At 38.0% G+C, this 24,752-nt stretch overlaps 1 protein-coding gene across 1 annotated transcript; it reads right to left on the reverse strand.

The window, feature by feature from the left end:
- Positions 1-19,104: 19,104 nt before the first annotated feature.
- On the reverse strand, positions 19,105-24,326 carry LOC149002430 (small ribosomal subunit protein RACK1-like). Its single transcript, XM_089137549.1, has 2 exons — positions 23,374-24,326; positions 19,105-19,460 (listed from the first exon to the last, which is right to left on the reverse strand). The coding sequence occupies exons 1-2, from the start codon at positions 24,232-24,234 to the stop codon at positions 19,359-19,361; spliced, it is 963 nt and encodes a 320-aa protein (XP_088993675.1). The 5' UTR covers positions 24,235-24,326; the 3' UTR covers positions 19,105-19,358.
- Positions 24,327-24,752: the final 426 nt, after the last annotated feature.

The following is a 24,752-nucleotide window of genomic DNA, read 5'->3' on the forward strand; positions in this document are numbered from 1 at the left end:
CTTGAAGGAACAACCCAGATTAAATCTTTTGTTGGCTAGTCAATCAAGCCAGAAATTTTATAAAAGATTTGGGAAAAATCTTAGGCCCCCTATATGCTAAGACTTCCACAAAAACTGAGAAAAGATTTAACCAACAAGACATTAAGTTGGTTCAAAGAATAAAACAGCTGATTTCAAAAGTTAAACCCATGAGATATCCCAAAGATAATTACTACCATATTGTTGAAACAGATGGTTCACAAGAAGGATGGGGAGCAATACTCAAAATTAGACCAAATGATTATTCACCTAAATCCAGTGAAGAAATCTGCAGATATGCCTCTGATTTGCACCAGAACAAAAATTTGGCAGCAATAGATTTTGAAGTTGAGTCTGTTATTAAAGGATTAGAAGCCTTTGAACTTTTTCTTCAAAATAAAAAGATTCTTGTTAGAACTGACTGCCAAGCCATAGTCAGATTTTATAAAAATTTAAATGAGAAAAAGATCTCACAAAGAAGATGGTTGATTTTTAGAGATACCATTATTAACAAAGGTTTTGATATAACATTTGAACATATTAATGGAAAAGATAATTTTCTTGCAGATGGATTATCCAGATCCTTATTTGGAAAATAATTTGCAGGAACTAGATTTGGCTGTTTCCCAGCCCAAAGATATGGCTGATTCTCAGCCCAAAGATTCTGAAGATACGACTGGTTCCCAGTCAAAAAATACTTCTATTGAAGAGATTATAGCTTCTGTGGTTAATACCCGGAGCAGCAAAGATAAAGTTCCTCAGATGGGAAGTGCTATCTTGAAAAGGAAGCATGTACCAAAGAAGATTATGTATGGGCGAGAGATATCTCTACACCATAGATGAAAGATTTCAATTCAAGGTTTTACTTGAAGTTGAAGAAGAAGATAGAACAATTTTAGATAATCTTTGGATTTCTCACCATCGAGTGTCCAAGAACCAGCGAGATAAGAGCAAACGTGACTACTTGATTCGGTCATGAATTGCTTGAATTATCGAGATGAACATGGCTTATTCCAAGTCAAAGTCCAGTTATAGATACTACGTTGTGTTTAAAGGAAAGCTGCACGGAATTTATACACAATGATCGGATGTCTCTGTTTGCATCGAAATTTTGACAAGCCTCTTTACAAAGGCTATGTTGATTTATCGAAGCATTGAAGGATGCCAGGAAGACTCTTGGTATTAACTTCTACAAAGACCGAAGATTGAAAAAGTTGATCAAAAAGATTTCAAAGGAGCACTTATGGCGTGCGATGAGTGTTCTATCACAAAGATGGAGATAAAAGATCTCACTGAGCAATGTGAGATAAATAGGGTGTCTGCACTACGCCTTGTTGAAGAAGTAAACAGCTTAAGGCTTACGAACCGTAAGCTTGAAAGCGAGAAAGTAGAGTTAACGACACATCTACTTCGTGCCAAAGATCTCTTAGGCACGAATGAGTCGAGAGATTATGACATCATTTGTCGAAAAGCATAAGAAAAGATCAAATGAAGATTCCAAAGATAAACCCTCTACGAGATAAGCAGTTGTAGAAGCTTTAGAATCTCCTATCCGGCAATATGTAAAATCAATTGATGAAATGCTTTGAGTACAGTCAAAAAGCTACTATCGGCGGAAGATGGTGGACCCAGTTCATCCGGTTCTACGAGGATCAGATGGCTCGTAGAAGGCCCTCCGAAAAGAGATGAGTATAATAGAAGATCCGGGAAGAATAGTCATTGCCCAACTTGGGGACATTTCTATTCTAAGATGGGTAAACGAGATATGGCCGAGATACTTGGACGAAGATTCAAGAAAAATAAGAAAGCTACTGTTTTTCTTAAAAGATATGAAAAGAAGCATGATGAAAAGGTGACCAAGAAAGCCAATAGAAGGAGCAGATCCGAAATCATGGAAATGATGGATGATCAGCCCTTGAGATACAACGAGACTATTGCAGAAATCATTAGCCTCGCAGCTGAAGATTTTGAAGTAGGAACAGTAATTGCCTAAAAGATTTCACTCACAAGAAAGATGTCGCTGACGTCATGCTGATGTCATAAAGATTCCACTCACAACAAAGATGCCCGCCGCCCCCTCGGCGATGTCATAAAGATTCCACTCACAACAAAGATGCCCGCGGCGTCATGCTGATGTCATGTAACCACTAAATAAGAGTCCTTTTTATCTTTTATTAAACTACCTTTTATAGTTTTTGGATTCCACTTTATCTTTTATTAAATTGTGTTGTATAAACTTTGAAGTCCATAGTCTATAAATAGGACTTCTTGTTTTTAAATAGAACATGAATGAAGAAAGAGAGCTTGAGAGAGGAGTGAAGCTCGTAATAGTAAGCTTGTTGTAAGGTTTGTAATAGATGTTTATGAAGTACTACTTTCAAATATTGCACTTGTTTTGAGAAGATCAAAGCGAAGAAAGACTGCGTCTTCTTCCGTAAGTTTCTTTTCTTAATTTCTTAAAGATATGGGCTTGTAGTAGTGTGGTAATTCTGCATTTCATGTCAATTGTATGCATATTCGAGGTGGATAACCGTGGAACATGCCTACGATAGTGCCTCTGTTCTTGGTGACGACCACCACTTGCATACATGTAGCCGCATCATCTCATCAATAATCCCCGGATGAGTAGTTTCGGTGGATAACCGAAACTAGATGTATGCTCGATGAGTACGGGTTGAAAGAGACCCAACTCCAGTATTGTCTAGAATTGGTGAAAAACTGTTACGAAACGATGTTAAAAATAATCCTAAGAATTATTCGGAAGTTCGGATATTTGTTTATAACCCCGTGAAATAGTCGGTGAGGTGCCTGACGGTCTGAAAGTCTGTCTAAGTCTTAAAGAATGAGTAAAGTTAAAGGACCCTATCTGATAAAGTCAAGAGGTAAAGGCTATAACAGTCAAGGACTGGGTAAAGGCCTCAGCAGAGCCGTGAAGGGCAGTGAGTGTAAGTCCCGTTGTGCCGGCAAGGTTGCGAGAGGTGCCGAGATGAGTCCGTTTATGGAAGCCTCTCTTGACCTAAGGAGACAAGTACCATTAATTTGGTTGGGTTACTCCTTGAAAATTAAAAAAAATTTCACACTTGACTTTGCATATCATTTAGACTTTGCATCAACTCATATAGAACTCAATAAGAGTTGAGATCTGGTTGAAAGCAGACAGAAATGTATCCCTTGGCCCAAAAGGAAATGCAGAAAGCATCCACGCTCTGCGGTGCCACTTCTAGAGCGAGCTTGGCTATAAGTCTCGGTGGGTACGATGTAAGTATGCGGGAGCCCCTGTAGGCCTTGTGTTTTGCATCTGTTTGTCTCGGATATCTTGGTCAAAATACTACGAGAGTATAGGTCATATTTGCATATAGCTTTGCATAGTTTGTCCTTTTTTTTTTTTTTTTTTTTTGGGTGTTTTAAGTTCACTGGGTCGAACTATGCAAAGTTATATGCAAATATCATTAATAGGGGGTATTCCAGAAAGTTTTAAGTTCGCTGGGTCGAACTATGCAAAGCTATATGCAAGTATGACCTATACTCTCAGAGTATTTTGACCAGTATATCTGAGACAAACAGACGCAAAACACAAGGCCTATAGGGCTCCTGCATACTTACATCGTACCCACCGAGACTTATAGCCAAGCTCGCTCTAGAAGTGGCAAGCAGCAGGATGCTTTGCGCATTTCCTTTTGGGCCAAGGGATACATTTCTGTCACTTCAACCGATCTCAACTCTTATTGAGTTCTATATGAGTTGATGCAAAGTCTAAATGATATGCAAAGTCAAGTGTGAAATTTTTTTTAATTTTCAAGGAGTAACCCAACCAAATTAATGGTACTTGTCTCCTTAGGTCAAGAGAGGCTTCCATAAACAGACTCATCTGGCACCTCTGCAACCTTGCCGGCACAACGGGACTTACACTCACCGCCCTTCACGGCTCTCTGAGGCCTTTACCCGATCCTTGATCGTATAGCCTTTACCTCTTGACTTTATCGGATAGGGTCCTTTAACTTTACTCATTCTTTAAGACTTAGACAGACTTTCGGACCGTGCGGGCACCTCACCGACTATTTCACGGGGTTATAAACGATCATCCTGAACTTCGGAATAATTCTTAGGATTATTTTTAACATCGATTTTAAAGTGCTTTTTCACCAATTCTAGACAGTGCTGGAGTTGGGTCTCTTTCAACCTGTACTCATCGAGCATACATCTAGTTTCGGTTATCCACTGAAACTACTCATCTGGGATTATTGATGAGATATGCAGCTACATGTATGCAGTGGTGGTCGTCACCAAGAACAGAGGCACTACTGTAGGCATGTTCCACGGTTATCCACCTCGAATATGCATGCAAATGACATGAAATGCAGAATTACCACACTACTACAAGCCCATATCTTAAAGAAATTAAGAAAAGAAACTTACGGAAGAAGACGCAGTCTTTCTTCGCTTTGATCTTCTCAAAACAAGTGCAATATTTGAAAGTAGTACTTCATAAACATCTATTACAAACCTTACAACAGTTACTATTACAGAGCTTCACTCCTCTCTCAAGCTCTCTTTCTTCATTCATGTTCTATTTAAAAACAAGAAGTCCTATTTATAGACTATGGACTTCAAAGTTTATACAACACAATTTAATAAAAGATAAAGTGGAATCCAAAAACTATAAAAGGTAGTTTAATAAAAGATAAAAAGGACTCTTATTTAGTGGTTACATGACATCAGCATGACGTCAGCGGCATCTTTCTTGTGAGTGAAATCTTTTAGGCAATTACTGTTCCTACTTCAAAATCTTCAGCTGCAAGGCTAATGATTTCTGCAATAGTCTCGTTGTATCTCAAGGGCTGATCATCCATCATTTCCATGATTTCGGATCTGCTCCTTCTATTGGCTTTCTTGGTCACCTTTTCATCATGCTTCTTTTCATATCTTTTAAGAAAACATGTAGCTTTCTTATTTTTCTTGAATCTTCGTCCAAGTATCCGGCCATATCTGTTTACCCATCTTAGAATAGAAATGTCCCCAATTTGGGCAATGACTATTCTTCTGGATCTTCTATTATACTCATCTCTTCTGGAGGGCCTTCTACGAGCCATCGATCTGTAGAACCTGGATGAACTGGGTCCACCATCTTCCGCTGATAGTAGCTTTTTGACCTGTACCAGCATTTCATCAATTGATTTTACATATTACTGGATAGGAGATTCTAAAGCTTCTACAATCTGTTTATCTGTAGAGGGTTTATCTTTGGAATCTTCATTTGATCTTTTCTTATGCTTTCTGACAAATGATGTCATAATTTCTGACTCATTCGTGCCTAAGAGATCTTTGGCACGAAGTAGATGTGCTGTCAACTCTACTTTCTCGCTTTCAAGCTTACGGTTCGCAAGCCTTAAGCTGTTTACTTCTTCAACAAGGCGTAGTGCAGACACCCTGTTTATTTCACATTGCTCAGTGAGATATTTTATCTCCATCTTTGTGATAGAACACTCATCGCACGCCATAAGTGCTCCTTTGAAATCTTTTTGATCAACTTTTTCAATCTTCGGGTCTTTGTAGAAGTTAATACCAAGAGTCTTCTGGCATCCTTCAATGCTTCGGATAAATCAACATAGCCTTTGTAAAGAGGCTTGTCAAAATTTCTGATGCAAACAGAGACATCTGACCATTGTGTATAAATTCCAGGCAGCTTTCCTTTAAACACAACGTAGTATCTATAACTGGACTTTGACTTGGAATAAGCCATGTTCATCTGATAATTCAAGCAATTCATGACTGAATCGAAGTAGTCACGTTTGCTCTTATCTCTTGGTTCTTGGACACCTCGATGGTGAGAAATCCAAAGATTATCTAAAATTGTTCTATCTTCTTCTTCAACTTCAAGTAAAACCTTGAATTGAAATCTTTCATCTATGGTGTAGAGATATCTCTGCCCATACATAATCTTCTTTGGTACATGCTTCCTTTTCAAGATAGCACTTCCCATCTGAGGAACTTTATCTTTGTTGCTCCGGGTATTAACCACAGAAGCTATAATCTCTTCAATAGAAGTATCTTTTGACTGGGAACCAGTCGTATCTTCAGAATCTTTGGGCTGAGAATCAGCCATATCTTTGGGTTGGGAAACAGCCAAATCTAGTTCCTGCAAATTATTTTCCAAATAAGGATCTGGATAATCCATCTGCAAGAAAATTATCTTTTCCATTAATATGTTCAAATGTTATATCAAAACCTTTGTTAATAATGGTATCTCTAAAAATCAACCATCTTCTTTGTGAGATCTTTTTCTCATTTAAATTTTTATAAAATCTGACTATGGCTTGGCAGTCAGTTCTAACAAGAATCTTTTTATTTTGAAGAAAAAGTTCAAAGGCTTCTAATCCTTTAATAACAGACTCAACTTCAAAATCTATTGCTGCCAAATTTTTGTTCTGGTGCAAACCAGAGGCATATCTGCAGATTTCTTCACTGGATTTAGGTGAATAATCATTTGGTCTAATTTTGAGTATTGCTCCCCATCCTTCTTGTGAACCATCTGTTTCAACAATATGGTAGTAATTATCTTTGGGATATCTCATGGGTTTAACTTTTGAAATCAGCTGTTTTATTCTTTGAACCAACTTAATGTCTTGTTGGTTAAATCTTTTCTCAGTTTTTGTGGAAGTCTTAGCATATAGGGGGCCTAAGATTTTTCCCAAATCTTTTATAAAATTTCTGGCTTGATTGACTAGCCAACAAAAGATTTAATCTGGGTTGTTCCTTCAAGGACATCTGGGAATTCCAAGATTTTTCTCGAAATATGATCTTGTAAAGATATCAGGTCCTTTCCTAAGACTAAGCCTAGAAAGTTAATCTGTTCTTTGGCTATCTCTAATTTTTTCTTAGAAATGACTGGACCATGTTTAGCAAATAGTCTAAAGGCAGTGAGCAAATGCTCAACATGTTCCTTTTCATTTCTGCTGAAAACTAAAATATCATCTATATAGACTGCAATAAATTATCTGTAATCTAAGAATATCTGATCCATTCTGCGTTGGAACACAGAAGGGGCATTCTTTAGTCCAAAAGGCATTACGTTCCATTCGTAATGTCCTCTGCTTGTTGTAAAAGCAGTCCATGGAATTGAATCTTTGTGGACCTTTATCTGGTGGAAACCAGATTTAAGATCAAACTTGCTGAATATCTTTGCTTTGTCTATTAGTGAGACAAGGAAATCTCTACTGGGGATGTTGTATGCATCATCTTCAGTATTGTCATTCAATCTTTTGTAGTTTATCACCATTCTACTTTTACCTCTTTTCTTTTCTGATTCTTTCATCACAATGAAAGCAGCTGACCTATGGGGGCTATTTGAATCTTGTACTAATCTAAGTTCTTTGAGCTCTTTAAGGTGCATATCGAACTCTTCATCATCTTTGGGATTATACTTAGGGTTTCCTGTAATAATCCTCATATCCTGATTTTTTATCTTTAGCTCAATCATTGGCTTATCTATATGCCAGAATTCTAAGGGATTTTTATCCTATATAATCTTTGATGTTTCTAGTTTTTCTAGAACCTTTTGAATTGTCAGTTCATGAAAATTAGATTCAAATCTTCTAAAATCTAAATAATCTGTTTCAATCTCATAACAAGAATTAAACTCAAATTCTTCTTCTAATAATTCTTGTTCTATTCTGAACTCAAAATTTTCATCTTCTTCAATATCTAAGGCAATCTTACAAGAACCTGGTATTTTGCATTTGCAATCAGGAATTTTGATTTTTCTTATCTTATCCACCACGTTTCGCTCGCTACTCTGAGGGCTGGAGTTGGGAAGAGTGGGAATCATAATACTCTGTCTATTAATCTGAACATAGTGCTTGTTAATTTGTAAGGCACCATTAAAGCTTAAAATAAAGTTTAGTCCTATTAAGAGGTTATCCCACGGAGTTGGTCTTGGACAAACTTTACTCATCTGGAACCACTGACTTTGGCCACAATTAGTTTTGAAACTAATTAATGGATTTTTCAGCATCTTATCTATTGTATGGGGTATACCATCTATTCCTCTACTGATAGTGGGTGGTATATCTACTAAAAACTTAGGATCATTGAACCATTTAGGATTCAATGTATTAATTGTACAACCCGTATCTATTATTCCGGTTAAAGAAACTATCTTAGTACCAACTTTGACTTGACATTCTACCTCAATAGATTTCAAATCATCTTTTGTTTGGCAAAGGGGTATCTGTACTTCTTCGAAAATCTGAGCTGAGGTGCTTGGTTGATTGGTAGAACCAAAACCTCCTCTCCTCTTAATTTCAGGGCCAATACCATAATTTGGTATATATCTATCTATATAATCATGGCAGGGTCACTATAGGGTATCAAGCAAATTAATAATACCTGGGCTCTTACTATATAAAAACCATATAATCAGATCCTCTCCACCCGATGTGGGACTAAATAAAACCATGGATAAAAGACACAATTAAAATAAATAAAATATCTATATAAAGTTTTAAACATATTTACAACAAGGCTGTGTGCAGCTTCTTCATGCTTTCTTCTTGCCAAATATCTTGGCATTTGTATAATTGAATGTTTCACATTATAAATATGTTAATGTTATATTCACTTGATGGTATTTTTATTCAAATGTTTCCTTTCATATTCTGTGATTGGTAAGCATGTAATTTCTTTGGAGGGGCATATTTATGTTCTATCACCATCAATGTAAGATATGTGCTAGTCATCTCCAAGACTGGCTAAGTAATTTTATCATGCTGCAAGGGATGCTCTACTTTTGTATGAAGCGGTTGTACCAGACAAGGTAAGTAGATTACAGCAACTCTTACATTTGATTCTGGTTAGGAGTTGGGAATTGATCAAGAATGCAGGTTCAGTTAGTTCTCTCATTGCAACGCCGTATAACGGATTAGGGGTAGAAGTTTTGACCTACTACGTTAGGATATTCTGTCCCTCAACTTCAGTGTGCAGCAAAAATTTAGAAGAATGAAGACCAATATTGTGGGGGGAGGGGAAGAAGAATATAGCAGCATATAAGTGAAGAGAACAGAATTTGTAAGAGGGAAAATGAGCCAAAACAGAAGAAATCGAGGTTAGGAGTATAGGTTTAAGAGAAGAAGAAGATGAAAGAGAGCAGAAAATATAGCTTAGAAAAAGATTTCAAGGGAAACACAGAGACTCAAGCATAAGAAAGAGGAAAGTTCCAGGCTTCATTTCCTTAATTCAGCATCAGCTTTACAACAGTGCCAAAGATGGCACTAAAAGGGGGAAACAAGCTTGAAACATGAACTTGGTAGGGGGTAACAATAGGTGGCTATGAGTAGCTCAAAATGCAGCAAATTAAAAACTAAAGAGAGAAAAAAGTCCTAACTCGTGGGATGGTGGAATGGGCTGATTACAGCGTATTAAATAAAAGGGGAAAAAACACACATTTCTACCCTAACTCTCAAATATAAATAGAAATAGAAATAGAAACAAAGGGAAAATAAGCAAATAGAATAACAAGCCTCTTCCCAACTAAATGGGGTTGGCTACATGGACCCTTGTCTTCCAATCATCTCTATTTGAGGCTATACTAGATGCAAGGCCTAAGGTATGCATATCTTTTCTCATCACTTCTCTTAAGGTTATCTTAGGTTTACTCCTAGTTCTTCTAATTCCTTTGATCTGGATTGAACCACTTCTCCACACAGGGGCATTTAAAAGCCTCCGTTGGACGCAATGCGCCACCTCAATCAACTTTCTCATAGCTCATCATTCATCAGAGCTACTCCCCCTTCAGCTCTAATATGATCATTTCTTACCTTATTCTTCTTAATTTTGTCACTCATCCATCTTAGCATCCTCATTTCTGTTACACCAAGTTTATTTATATGATGCTTCTTAACAGCCTAACACTCTGCATCATACATCATAGTTGGTTGTATGATGGTCCCATAGAATTTTCCTTTGAGCTTTAAAAGAATAGGTCGATCACACAAGACCCCAAATGCACATCTACACTTCATCCGCCCTATTTTAATTCTCTGGGAAACGTCATCCTCTATATCACCTGATTATCACCTACCAGTATTGGACCCAACTTACTCCATCTTAGTCAATACCACTAGACTGGTTTTGGAAAACAAATTAGACTACGCTAGTCCACCGTCCACCTAAGAGAAAATCTTACAACTCAGCCATCACAATATATGCTTAAGCTACCGTTGCCATGTTGCCATGCATACCAGTGGAACCATGACATATACCATGGGAATGACCATGAATGCTCTCTAGTGTCTCCATATTTCCTACAGTGATCATATAGCAGTCCACATATGGTTTCTCTGCGCTCAACCTTTGGGCCTTTAACACCAACATGCTAGTCTTTTGTGAGTTCTACAAGTAATAGTAGATTGCCCAAGGGGTTGATGCAACATAACCTTGGCCAACCCAAACCCACTTGGGTTTCCAGATGGAGTCGACCTGCGTCTAATTAAAATTTGGGTTTTGTTGTGAATAAATCACCCAGGACCCGGTTCGTGTTAATCCGACCGAGATCGACCAATGGTTCAACCAAATATGGGGTTAACCCAAAAGCCACACGAACATTTAATCTTGGTCATCAGATTTAAAGCGTTCAATTGACGGTTAAGGGAAGCTCGAGTCAACAAAAGGAACCTATAAATAGGGTTGTGGCATATGCAGAAGGTAAGACATTCGAATTCACTCAATCGACTTGCACTTTTCCTGCCTTTAGGCATTCAAACATTTATGAAGCTCCAAGGAGTTCAACAACCCTAATCCTTTGAAACTCATTGACTTGACTGTTGGAGACGGAGCGCCGATCCAGCTGGTCAGCTCTGTTTCTGTAACAACCCTAGTAATTCTAACTTGGAATCTGTATTGCAGGTCCGATAACCTAAAGGTTAAGTCGGATTAAGTTGTGGAGTGTTCGGATAGGAGTCCATGATCCATATCCTGAACTCATGATCTAGATTCTCCTAATGAAGAACATGTCTTGCTGGGAAGTTGGATCTCAAGTAGAAGGCAAGTGGTGTTTGGAGATGTCTGGAATGAAGGTAAGACCTCCCCCATGTGTTGTTTAGGGTTAGGTTGAGGTTGGGAGTCAACCCCTTGAGCAAAGCACCCAAGTGCAGCAATGTACTAGAGGGCGGTTGCTTAAGGCGGTTGATTGGGCCAATCAACCGCCCCAAGAGACCACCATGGTCTACTTGTGGGATTTTGCCCTAATTTTCCCCCTATCCTCTATAAATAGCAAAATCCTGTGTTTTTAACTCGTTGTTATATTCGGGATTGCTGTTGTGGACGTCTAGGAGGCAGTAAACACATGCTGGAAGGTGAGGAAAGCGTGGATTGCGATCTGGATCTATTTCCCTCATCTGTTTGCAAATCTGGTTGAGGTAAGTAAATCCCCTTCACTCTTTTCTCTTCCTTCAACTTTAGGATTGGTGTAGATCCATCTCCTCTTGTTGGTAATAACCTTTTGTGATTAGTTTTCTTCCCTTTTCAATGATTTTGAGAAGATCATGTCCGAAAACGAATCTCTGCATTCGAATAAAGGATGGATCTAATCAAGGGAGATGAATGGGATTATGGATCTGTGACAATTTTAGGTTGTTGATTTGCACCTTGTTATAGACTAGTTAAGAATGAAATTCGGACTTAAATCATCCTAAAATCGGATTGGAATTGGGAGATCAAGACAGAATTTCGAACTTTTAAAATCCTATAACAGGGGCGGTCACTTGTGGAGGTCGCTTGACCCAAGCAACTGGCACAAGCAATTGGCTGGGTCACAATAGCTATGTGAAGTTGTTTGTTGCTCCGATTTGACTCATGACTCTTGTGTATTTTTGTAACCCTATATTTAGGTGTTCTTTGAGTCTACTGAAGGTCTTGTAATTGTGATTGGACTGCATTTTAGTAAGCTTTTACTTAATTACAGGTAAGGACACACTTTCTTGTTTATATGCAATAACATGTATATGATAAATTAGTTATTTCTTACATTATTTATTGATCATGTACCTTGATGTAGTTGTATAATTTATTATATTACTGTTGAAAGCATGCTATAATTGATGTCTTTACATACTTTATCACTTCATGATTATGAATGAATGGTTATGATATGATGTGAATGCCTATATTGTAATTGTGGAATGGGGAATGCCCTTTTGGTGTTTCATGTCTTTGAACACCAGTGGAGGTGGTATGGGATGCTTTCCTATGGTGCTCTTTGGCGCTTTCCTTGACTACTGGATGACATATCTAGGGAGTCTAGATTGCATGGCTAGGTACCCCTACATACTACTACCCTTTCGGCAAGGGAATTGAAGCCAAGTGACCCGTGACAATGGTGACGTGACTCTATTTCATCCTACAGCGGTAACTAGTCCATGCGGAGATTCAGTGGTCCATTGTTGATCATACAATGGTAGGGTTGCATATGTTAGGGTTGGGCTCATGGACGTCCAAGGAGCAACCCGGGTGTCGTGAGGAGTCAAGAGCATCCACCCAATAATATGTGGATGACCATAGGGTTAAGGAATGGAGTCCAACAACGGTAGCCAGTCCATGAAGGTTCTCATTCCTAGATTGCGAAGGATACTGAACCGAGTTGGCTGGTGCCATAGGGGATGTATCTGGACTTCATGTAGTATGTTACCTTATGACCTTGCATTGGATTAGAAACCTTGACATGCGCCAATACTCATGCCAATGGTCGTGGAAAGAGAGTGTTGACCTAAACCCCAGCCATGGTTGATGGACGAGGACTGAACTCCATTACCCAGGATCCCAATAGAGGTAGCCAGTTCGTGAGGGATCAGAGTGATTAGACCTACCCAGAGGAGGGCTGGTGTGGGCTGGTGTTATATCTTAAAGCATGTCAACTGTTTAAAGACTTGCATAGTTATAACTTAGTAGCATTCATATATACTATTGCATATCATTCATTTCATATATGCATTGTTGATTATATTGATTGTGTTGACATATGTATGAGAAATGTGTTATTCTTACTAAGTTCATCAGAACTCATTCATTTCTTTGTATACTATATATTAAACTATATAGATGATTTCACATCGTTGGAAATTGGAGAGAATTCGTATGATTGAACCATCACCTATAAAGAAGATGTGGCACCGTCAGTGGGAGATGGAGATAGCTTGCACGAAGCCTCCTGGGGATGCTTGGTGTGCGCTTATAGCATCCGTTGATGGCCGAAGGAGGCAGATTACCTGATATTTTAAGGATCGTTTGGAGAAGAATTGGAGAACCTCCTTTCTTGATAAATTCGAAAAGCAGGAAACTGGAAGAAAAAAAAGATAATTTAGTTTACTTTATTGCTTCCGCTGAACTCGATATTTTCTTTTGATTCACTTGATTACTTTAATTTGATTCTTTTATTGGAGTATTTGGACTCATGTAATCCATTTAATTAATTATTTGAACTTGCTCTTGTTCTTGATTATCTATTTCTTGTATTTATTATTATTGATGGCTAAGACCGTGGATCCTGTGACGGATCGCACCCACGGGTTGTCGGGCGAGTAACCGAGACCGGCGGGTGGGGTGTGACAGTTTCTAACTGTTCTTCTTCTACCTTGCAGGAAAGAGTGGATTCCAACCCGTCAAAACCAAATCTGAAGTGTTTGGTGTGATTCACGGTTCACAGATCCCGGCAAAATCTGCACCAACAGGTTTAGTAGGATATTTAATAACTTTATATTTATTTGTCTGAGTTTTTTTTTTTTTTTTTGGAGTTCGTATATAGAGAAGAAAGGAGGAAATGAGACCACAGGTGGGAAGAAAGAAACCTGAGAAGAATCAGAGTTGCAGTGGAAAAGGGAGGAGAAGGAAAGGGGGGGGGGGGAGCAAAGTACGAAGCTTTATATCTTCAAATCATCTTTTCTGTTCTATTAAAATGAATGACAATTATGTGAGTAGTTAAATATAAACTGAGAGACTCCTAACCCTCTTGAGTCCCTAATATCCATCAATGGAAAATGGGGAACTTCAAGAGGGTGTCAGAGATATTCAACTACATGCAGGTGCTTAATTCTTAGTACTTTTTTCAACTGTTCTGGCTACAAAATATTTTTCGGTTACTAGATTATACTTAGAAGTTGAATTCTCCTTTTATCTTAGTAGATTTATTAGATTTTCCCTTAAAATCCATTACGACAACATGAGAGAGTGGAGAAATGGCTAATTGTGGCTTCACAGCTTCAGATGTATGATTCAATGAGGCACATTCATCTGAGTTGTAGTTCTATAGCTGCTCTCTTATCCATGGTGTAAGTGCATACTCTGCGTGTAGGCATGCTTGTGGTGTGCTGCATATCAGCTTTTATTATCTTCATAGAAAAATAAATTGATAAATAAAATTGTTGCATGCCATAAGTTTCATTCCACAGAATGGAGAAAAGATTTTTGCATGGATTCAGTTCCTGACCATGGTTTTCCTCCCATGTTTACTGCTCATTTTCTGTTTAGTTTTATTTATTATATAAAAGGAAGCTTCCTTTTGGTAAATTCCAAAACATATTAGGTGCAAAGCATGAATATTGTTTTTCTGGGGTTTGTACTGCTGATCAGCTATGTGTGGATTTTCGAGCTAAAATTCATTTACGAACTGTATTTGGATGTGTGCTCCTTGTGCTTCCAATGCTTGAATGGTTTGCTTTTCTATTTTGGCCAAAAAAAAATGTTTGAATTGTTTACTGTAATGGTTTAACTTTTTATGTTTTTTGTTTTTTTTTTGGAAACTTACTATTGTTTCCGTTGTATTTATATTTTACTACTACTTTATCCTTTGTACTTTTAAAATTACTAATTCAACATTTAATTTTGTCTAAAATTATTAATGCCCCCTACTGATGATGTGGCATCTATATTTTTTTCAAACTTCCAAAAATAACCCCTGCAATTATCTCTTTACTTATTTATTCTTTTGTCAAGTTATAATACTGCCCTTAATTAACTATGGGAAAAAATTAACTTTTCTTTTCTAAAAAAACAAATACCGAATAAAGGAAAGATTTGATTTTCCTTTTCTAAAAAAAATCGCCGAATAAAAGAAATGTATGATTAAATAAAACTTAAAATAGAAACTAAAATATTAAGAAATATCAAATGTAATTCAAAATTGAATATCACCTAATATATGCTGACCATTATACATGTTACCAAGTTTCCAATCAATTAACATCTTATATACTAATTTGTTTGTAAAACTTTTATCATTGTGATTGTAAAAAATTTAAGTAGATCATGAGAGTTTCAACAACTATAAGTGTGTGGTCCCACCAAAGCCAAAATTAATTCTAAGATATAAGATTTTAAGGATATAATTGACATTCAATATAGTTTCCCGCGGTCTTCTTCTTATAAGAACAGGGGTAGATCTCTTACTTAGTCGGGTGCCATAGTGTTCACATGTGCAGAAATCGGCACTAGGGGTGTCTGTGACCCCCATGGCCAATAGGACTACGAAAATCAATCCGTCAGGCCTGTGACACTCAGTTGGGTACCTTGATTCCATCCTCCTAGCGGACAGCCTTATCACCTCTTCGTCTAGTGAGTCGGTGTTATCCGGGACACTATCCGAAGGTTATCGAAAGTTAGAAGACTTGTGATTCAGTTTGGCTGGGAGTCTTTTGAAGACTCTCTTGTTGATTATTGCAGATGGTCTACGATCACAAACGGTGCAAACGGAGGGTGGTCTACGATCAGCGGCTTTCGCGCGAGTCGCTCAAGCGAAGAAAACGGAAGAGTTCTATATTCCGCCACCATTTACTAATAAGTGGCGCAGGGTGCAAAGCTATATATTGAGCAGCTAGCGCGCTCATGGAGTTGATTCTTGGGTAATCCTGGCGCCTACTAAAATAAGGGGGAGGTGGTGGTGTTTTCAGAAAGCATGAAGGCAAGGTTATGGCAGCCTTTTCCCATATAAATGAGGGTAATATCATATTTTTAACTTCTTAATTTTAATGAGGGGCAAAATAGACATTACATATTTAACGTTAACAGTCACTTAACACCGTTGGGAGAGCTGATCCCGACTGGAGATCATTCTCTCATCGTTTACAGTTTACATGGCAGTAATTGTACAATAGACCATATTAATTATGTATTTACGTGTTTTGCTGGATTTGGTTGGGGGTTAAAAATTGGTCAACAATGTGAGCTTATAGATTCAGCTCATTTGTTCATTTTTATTCCTTGGGTATCTTCCATCTCTCTCATGTAGTTATGTTTTGTTAATCTAAGCAGGTCAAAAATTTTATAAAAGCCATATTACAGATTCTCCATTGAGAAAGGAACGTTGATGGAGGATAGAAGATGTGAATTCTTAGAAATCAATGTGTAGTAGATCGTCAAGTATTCGTCACATCAGCATTGGGTATTGATCCAACCCATGGTGCGAATGAGAATCATGAAGAAAAAAAATACAAGTTTCCACTTCTATATGGATGTATTTAGTCCATAATCAGGATACTTTTCCTCTCCTTTTCCTAAGTTGTAACACATTCTTTTGGGTGTAAATTCTTGTTCCAAAGAGTAATTCTTGTTTCACTTTGGAGAAGAAAGACAAAAAGAAGAGATTGTTGAATTCAATAGTTGTAGTTAATCAGCTTCTAGTCTGAGATGAGATTAGCAGTATTGATGTTGCGTCTAGATCTTCTGCGTCACTTGAGTTGTTGGACGACCTCTTAGAAGCTTCTTCAGTGTCAACTGAAAAGGTATGATGCTTGCACTCACAAATGAAATTAGAGTAGTCCAACCTAGTGTAGGTCAGAGAACCGCCTCTGACACTCAAGTTAATCTAAATACAATAGTAGGAGGCTCTGAGAGGGATTGTCAAAGCATAAGGAATAGTAGTAAGTAATTTTTCAAACTTATCAATCCCACAAGTGGGATTTATATAGAGATTACCTTGAGGCGGTTTTTCTTTAGATTTTGCTCACTTAGTGAAAGGTGGGGTGAGTTTCCTTAGGAAGCAATTTTCATTTCCTTGGTGGACTTTAATGGAGTCGTTACTCTAAGAGTCACTTCCCCATGTTTTGCTATGGGTATATTGGGTGGTTATTTATTTGACATGGTCTTTCTTTGAAGGCTTCTCTGAACATGGTTTTCCAGATTCGCAGTACTTACTCCCCGACCCAGGTCATTCCCGAGAGGAGGCTCTTCATATTTATCTCAATAGGGGCTTTTCATACTTTACCCATTAAGAGTTGTTCAGGAATTCCTTGATAATACAGCAACTTCTAGCACCAGCCGGCCAATGGATAGTGCAGCAACCATCCCACAGCGTAGCACTAGTAATACGATTTGTATTAACACGGATGCGGGTTGGATGAAAACCACAGGTGCAGGAGGTTTGGGTTGGGTGTTCAGATCTTCAGAAACAGTGCCTTACCAAGCTACTTTGCTAGTTTATGGCTTCCACTCTGTTTTGGAAGGGGAGTTGTTAGTTATTCGTGGAGCCTTCCTGGAAGCTAAAGATCATGGATGAATGGAGCTTCAGGTAAGATCAGATTTAGTGAAGCAATCCGCCGCATTAATGAGAAAACTGGTGATATCACTATCCATTTGATTCTACTGGACATCTCACAGTTAACTCAAAGCTTTTTCGAGCTGTTTTTTCACCATATTTCTACAGAGAGCAATTTTGTAGCTCGCTCTCTAGCTAGGGAAGGTCTTCTGTTGCGAGGCACGACAAGTTGGCCGTCTACCCACCCCTGGTTGATTTCTCTTCGTAATCAAGCAGTGCAGTCTTTGCCTTCTTTGAAATAAAATCCTATTTACGAAAAAAAAATAGCAGCTCAATCATGCCCTAGTATAAAACGAATAAGTTTGACATCAACACCCCACACCACAAAAGCCTCTTAAACCGAGTGAATGAACTGCTTTTGAGCTTCCCCAAATCCGAAAGAATGAAGGGGAAAGAAAAACAATTAATCAAAACCAGAAAACAATGAACTGAATCATACTCAACGTCATCCACATGAGTATGATAAATGATTTTTGTTGTAAATATTAACCAGATAAGAGATTTCCCGTGAAACGTCACAATCGGGTACTAAAAGCCAACTGTTGGTGGTGGTAAGCCCAATGCTGCAAGGCGAAATGAGAAAGCAAGCGTTGGTGGTGGATAGCTGTTGCCAAAGTCGAAGAAGGAGAAGACAGAAGAGAGACGCTGTCAAAGTGATGCAGTGATTAAGAGTTCAAATAAATTATAACCATAAGATTAGAAAATAACGTGCCTACAATCTGACACTTAACTGGATAGAACTTGAGCTTTTTCAGAACAGGAGCCGATAAAAATCCGAAAAAGTTCAGGACGATTTCAACAGAGAATACTATAGGTTCTGCGGTGAAAAAACGCTAAACGCTTTTGCTAGTCAGAGGAAAGCAAAGACGATGAACGAAACCTCCTTTTGAATGGGAGTAGGCAAAATAGAAAATAAAGGTCGATACCACAAAAGCCCTTAAAGAGAGTTGCAAGAAGAGATTTCTCGGAACCTCTGAAAATTAATTGAAATAAGGATCCCTTTTGGAAGGAAGAAAAAAAAGAAAGCAAGAAATTACTGAAGAAGAGGCAGCCATCTCTCCCACAACAAATTCTATATTCTCCATCGATTTCAACAGACAAAAATTTGTAAAGCTAAATTCCAATGACGAAAATCAGAGCTCTTCCAGCACAAGGAATAGATGATATGAAAACATCAAAACCTAAAATTGATATTGAATAATCTGAATATATCAACAGTGTATAGTCACTTACCTGAATAGGCCAACAATGAAGAGTGCATTCTTGTACTCTGAAGGCCATCTCTGATTTTCGTTTCAACAAAGATTCGAACTTAGGCTGTGTAAGCCATGACCATTTTAAGAGCCTTTTCCATCATCAGAGGCTTCAAAATCAAACTAGAATGGACCCAAGAAGACAAACCAATGACAGGCTTGCAAGCATTTGGATAGTTAAGACAATCTTTCACTCCAGGACATCTGCTTTCGATTTGGCAGGATGGCTTTTAATAGACAAAGCATTTCCACCCAAGGGACTGGAACTTTTCAAAACATCAAGAACCATAATATCAATAATAATTAAATTCTAGCAAAAAATATCCATCATTCAAGGAATACATTGCCCATAAAAATTGTACCTCTCAGATTTTCTAAGATATCAAAATTCTTTAAACATGATCATTCCAATGACCAAGCCGATAGATTCAGCAAAAAAACAGATTCATACTCAGTAAAAATTCAATGTTCATCAAAAATAAGTTTTATCTCCAGAATCCTGAAGAGAGGTCCTAATAGCGACCAATTCCCCAAACCCTAATGGTACCATCCGTGTAACCAGTGAATAATGTGCTTCCATCTGCGCTCCAACTCAAGCTGGTGCAATACAACGTCTGCAAAATTCAAAGAAACAAAATGAACTTGAATAAATCAAAGCATTGGTTTAACTTGACCACAAAGCAGAGCGTATGACATTAAACACCAATTTTATGCCATGAAACACAAGGGGCTTTGGGAACTCCGAACTACCCAACACAGTTCACAGTACGGAACTAACTACATTGAACCCTGAGGCATGTTTACCAGAACACCCCATTCAGTAAACGTCACAATATAGCATCTCATGCATTCAACAGAATTCAACACATAAAGATCTGACAATGATTGAAACTAGTAATACTTGACAAAAAGATAAGGCAGACAGAGGCTCTACATCTTTTAACCAAGCAGATCAACTCAAATATCAGTTATTCCTAATTCTCTTTATTCAAACTGACAATATTTTTTACCATAATTAAGTCTCTAGTCACATATCACCAAGTACATTGGATGTGTTCTTAGGGCATCTATGATGATGCCACATGTCAGGTTATCAAGTCACAACCAAGGATGTTATAATGAATTAGATACAACTGAATAGGCAACCCAATTTGAATTCATCTGCTTTCAACTTACGCTTAGAGAAGGCAACCATGTTTGCTGACAAGCTAGCAAATATGGCTGCAAAAGGACAATGTGTTGTACTCGTTGATGAAGCCACCCGGCCCGGGGGGGGGGGGGGGCATCCATTCTAGTAGATAGCTTAGGTTGTTACCTTCCTCATGGTTTCAGTTGAGCCCCACCCCCCCAAAGGGGGGGACCAAACAAGGATGCTTGATTATATATATATATATATAAATTCTTCAACGGTTTTTTCCGGTTACTTCCCTTCATGGTTTCAAGTTCAAATATATTCTTACCACAAAAAAAAAGTTCAAATAGATTCACGTCATTACCACAAAAAATGTCACAAACAAGGATGTTACAATGAAGTACATACTCAGCAATAACAAACCAATCATCTGGATCTATTCAGAAAATTTTCTAGGCAAAACAAAACTCCAGAGGACTTAAGTTTGCCAGACAATATTTAGAAAAACCAAGAACTAAATCCCAATTGATGCTGAAACCTATTAGTTTTGGGACTTATACAACAAAAAACCCAGGGAGGCGCAGGGTAGAAACTAGAAACCTCAAAATGCAATTCAGCATATCTCAGTTTCAGCCTGACCCATGAGGCCTCAAAACCAAGTTTTAGAACCACCTTCAAAACGTAATGCATCTGGGATAATTAACTAATTAGAAATACATGAGGGCCAGCCACTGACATCATACTGACAGACAACAGCAAGGCTATAAAGTCAGTTGCTAAATTGAAAACCTATTAGAGTAAGACAAGCAAGTGAAATTTAAGTCAAGGAGACATTGATATGTACAGTTAAGATCTGGTAGTGGAGTGAAAACCAAAAATACTGAACAAGTTCTTCCTTGAAATATGTTAAGTAAGATCTCAGAAATAAATAATTTCATAAGATGTTGCACATAAAATCAGGGTCAGGTGGATGATGCAGAAGAGAGCGCATAGAATATATAACGTTTGATGCAGACAATAAATTTATGAAGCTGACAGTGTAACAACAGAAGTTTTCGAGAATCCTATCATAAATCGAAAATAAAAGCATTTAGAATTTAGAGATATACCATGTTGACTAACACTTCTTTTCTGTGGAAGTGTTTTTTAGTTGAAAATTAATTTTTCCTATTTCTTCTCCAGGAGTAAACATCTATGGTTAATTGTGCATTTGATAATGAAGTGTAAGAATGATTCTAACAATGGAAATGTGTTTTGAATGCACTTTTATCATGACAAATATACCTCTATCATTTTTATTTTTTTATTTTCTTTTTAGCAAAAGGAGTCCTTTCCTGTAACTCGGTCACTTATATCATGCTTCTGTGACTCACACCCGTGAAACCCAGAAATCCCTAATGCAGGATGTATCTTTCCTGCAGTGGATGAAAACATGTAGCACCCATCACATTTGAATTGGGTGACCACCTTTCTGTATGATTCACTGTAAATTAAACATTTCCCTCAGCAAAGAAAGAAAAGCCCAACACTGCCCAACCCAATAAAAGACTTATGGTCGGATTAGTCAAAATTTCAAATAGAGTTAGCAATCTGCTGATGGGCAAGACTTTAAGGATTGTTCGAGCAAAGGAGGAACTTGACAATTTGGATGATCAGAAAATCTGAAAATTTTTACCAGTTAAAAGGCTTTATTATTTCTGCCTCATCTCTTCTACCCTCATCTTCCCCCACTACTATTTTCAATGTCCACCTCTTCTTCTCTGTTTCAGTTACTCTTTCCAAGACAAGGTACAGTGAGGGAGAAGGGCCTATGACTCTTGATATTCGGTTATAAAATTATGTCCTAGATGATCAAGTTGAATCAACATTTCTCATCCTACTGCTGAAATTTCTTTCCACTCATCTTAATTGCACTGAAATACATCCATCATCCATGTAATGGTCAAGACAGTGAGGCTCCCAAAGGATATCCAAACATTAATTCAGATTGACAATATCTAATTCAGAATTTAGAATTGAACATCATCAATGGACTCTTAACCAACCAATTCAATTTTCAGTGGACCACTTGAGGAACTGACATAGAGTCACATTCAAAATGATCAACTTCAATGCAACCACCTCCTCAGTTGACCAGTTGAAAAGGAAAAATTTTCACTACCACGTAACAAGAAGATAGATGATTGTTGCTCCAAACCAAAGTGACCTTAAATGCTCGTAAAGCATAGACACCTCAATTTGTGGATGTAGTTATATCAACACCGCCACAGCCACTATCATATGCAATAGGAAAAAATAGAGGGGTATCTATTGGGTTCTGGTTTTGTTCGAATCTCTTTTCTGGAATTCAAAAAAAGAAAAACTGTCTATGCTTGTCTTGCCATGTTACTTGAGTTCCTAGAGATCCAATTCACTTTGGCAAAACACAAAAATTAACAATATGTAACAGACATATTCAGTGTTTTTGTTCACAACAAACACAAGAAAATGATGCAAGAAATACTTTTGTTGGAATACTAAACAGGGCCTAATTTTTATTGTTCAGACATATTCAGTTTTTTTGTTCACAACAAGCACAAGAAAATGATACAACAAATACTTCTGTTGGAATCCTAAACAGAGCCTAATTTGCATCCAAACATAATATGAAACAAAGACTAAGGAAAGATGGATCCATGACAGCAGTAAAGAATCAGAAAGTCATGTGTCAGTAGAAACAAAGAAGTGCACAATGCAAGGTTCAATTTAAGATTGTTCAAATGAAAGCATCACTATTTTAATTAGAGAGAGAGGGTAAAGAAAATAATCATTGTATTTCTGGAAAGAAAGAGTTCCTTATTTTACACCCAAAGTGGAGAGAACCAGCCAAAACTCACTGCAACTAACATAGATCTGTTTTAGTAAGAGTATCAGGAGGTCCAGCAATCTGACTTCTATAATGAGGAAAATATACTGTCGGGTTTTCTAATAACAAAATAATTCATGCATGACCCATTCAAACATAAAAAGATATATGAATATTAATTCTTAAAGATAAATTCTTTGATTGACATTTAACCTTTGTTGAGTAGAATACCTTAGTTGAGTAGAATCAAGTCATGCAATAAGTAATTGTAATTTCCTTAAATATACCTTAAATGATTCTTTAATTTGACGGTAATATGATTACAAAGAAACTACAATCACTTCATATGACTGCAAAGAAACTACAATAACTTCTCAGGTGCATCACAGAAAATTTTAAATCTATATAATACAACATATTCCAGTGTAAAAGGAAAATGTCAATAATGCCTATGCAGGGCGCCAAATTTTATAAGTAACGAAGGCCAAACATGTAACCTCAACAGAGTAACCAATAAAACAGCTAACATGTCACCAAAAAACAAATATACCTGATTTTTGCTACTAGCGGGACTATCTGGTTTTAAGTCCTGAACGATGGTCTTGCTCTCCAAATCCCAAATCTTAACACTGTCCTCCGTTGCAGCACAAAGCCAATACCTATTCGGACTAAAGCAAAGAGAATGAATAATAGCGCCAGCATCTAGCGAATATAGCCTCTTGCCCTCGGCCAAATCCCAGAGCAACGTCACACCATCTTTTCCTCCACTGGCACACAGAGACCCGTCAGGCGAAACTGCAACTGTGTTCACATAGCCACCATGACCGGTCAATGTGCAGCGGAGCTTACAATTGGTGAGATTCCAAACCTTCACGGTCCGATCCCAAGATCCAGAAACAATGGTTGGCTGGAAATTGTTAGGGCTGAATCTAACGCAGCTAACCCAATTGGTGTGGCAATCTGCATCCTGAATGGTGTACTTGCATTCACCGAGTGTATTCCACAGCTTGATAGAGCGATCACGAGAAGCCGAGACGATCTGACGATTGTCGATTGAGAATGCAACGGAGAGAACATCCTTGGTGTGTCCAACGAAACGACGAGTAGTAACACCTGTGTTAAGATCCCAAAGTCGAAGCTCGCTATCCCAAGAACCAGAAAGAGCAAACTGACCATCAGAAGATAGAACAACGTCTTGGACGAAATGAGAGTGGCCGGTGAGACGGCGACGAGGGACACCGTAAATTCCTTCCTCCTTCGTGAGATTCTCCTTCGATAGGTTCCAAACAAGGACCGATTTGTCTCGAGATGAAGAGACGATCATCTCAGAGTTGTCAATGGGAGTTGCGATCGCCGTAACCATGTCAGAGTGACCCTTCATCACTCCCCTGAACACCAGAGTTTCAGCCATTGTTTGTTTTTCCTCTCTGGAAGCTTGAGTTTTGCAGTAAGGGGAGGTAAACAGAGTACAAGAGAGAAACCCTAATTAACAGACTACGCTTTTATAAGAAGATTTAAATACATAAAACTAGGGTTATAAAGTTATCTGCGTCGCGAAACGAGGAACCAGAAACGATAAATTGTAGAGTGGTAGCGGCATTTAGCCGGTCAAGTACGAGGGCGCTTTACACATTCAACAATTCAACAACTAGGGTGTAAGTTTGGCCCATAGCCTTGATCCGTTCTAAGTCTGCCCTAAATCCAAACAAGACTTGGGCTCAGAATTTTGGCCTTGAGGGTGGGTTAGGGCCAAGGGTGGGTCTAGAATTATTCTTTGTCTCGTCAGGCCTATCCTGACATGTCCTTGATTTTTTGTCCTGACCTTGATCATAATTTTAGCCCTGATTCTGGTCATAATTTTGTCTCTGATATTTGATCTCAATAAATTATGGAGAAGGACAAGGATAGGGCTAAGGTTAAGGACAGGGC

Source organism: Hakea prostrata, chromosome 10, assembly GCF_041222555.1.
Source record: "Hakea prostrata isolate BN-2017 chromosome 10, UWA_Hpros_2, whole genome shotgun sequence".
NCBI lineage: Eukaryota > Viridiplantae > Streptophyta > Magnoliopsida > Proteales > Proteaceae > Hakea > Hakea prostrata.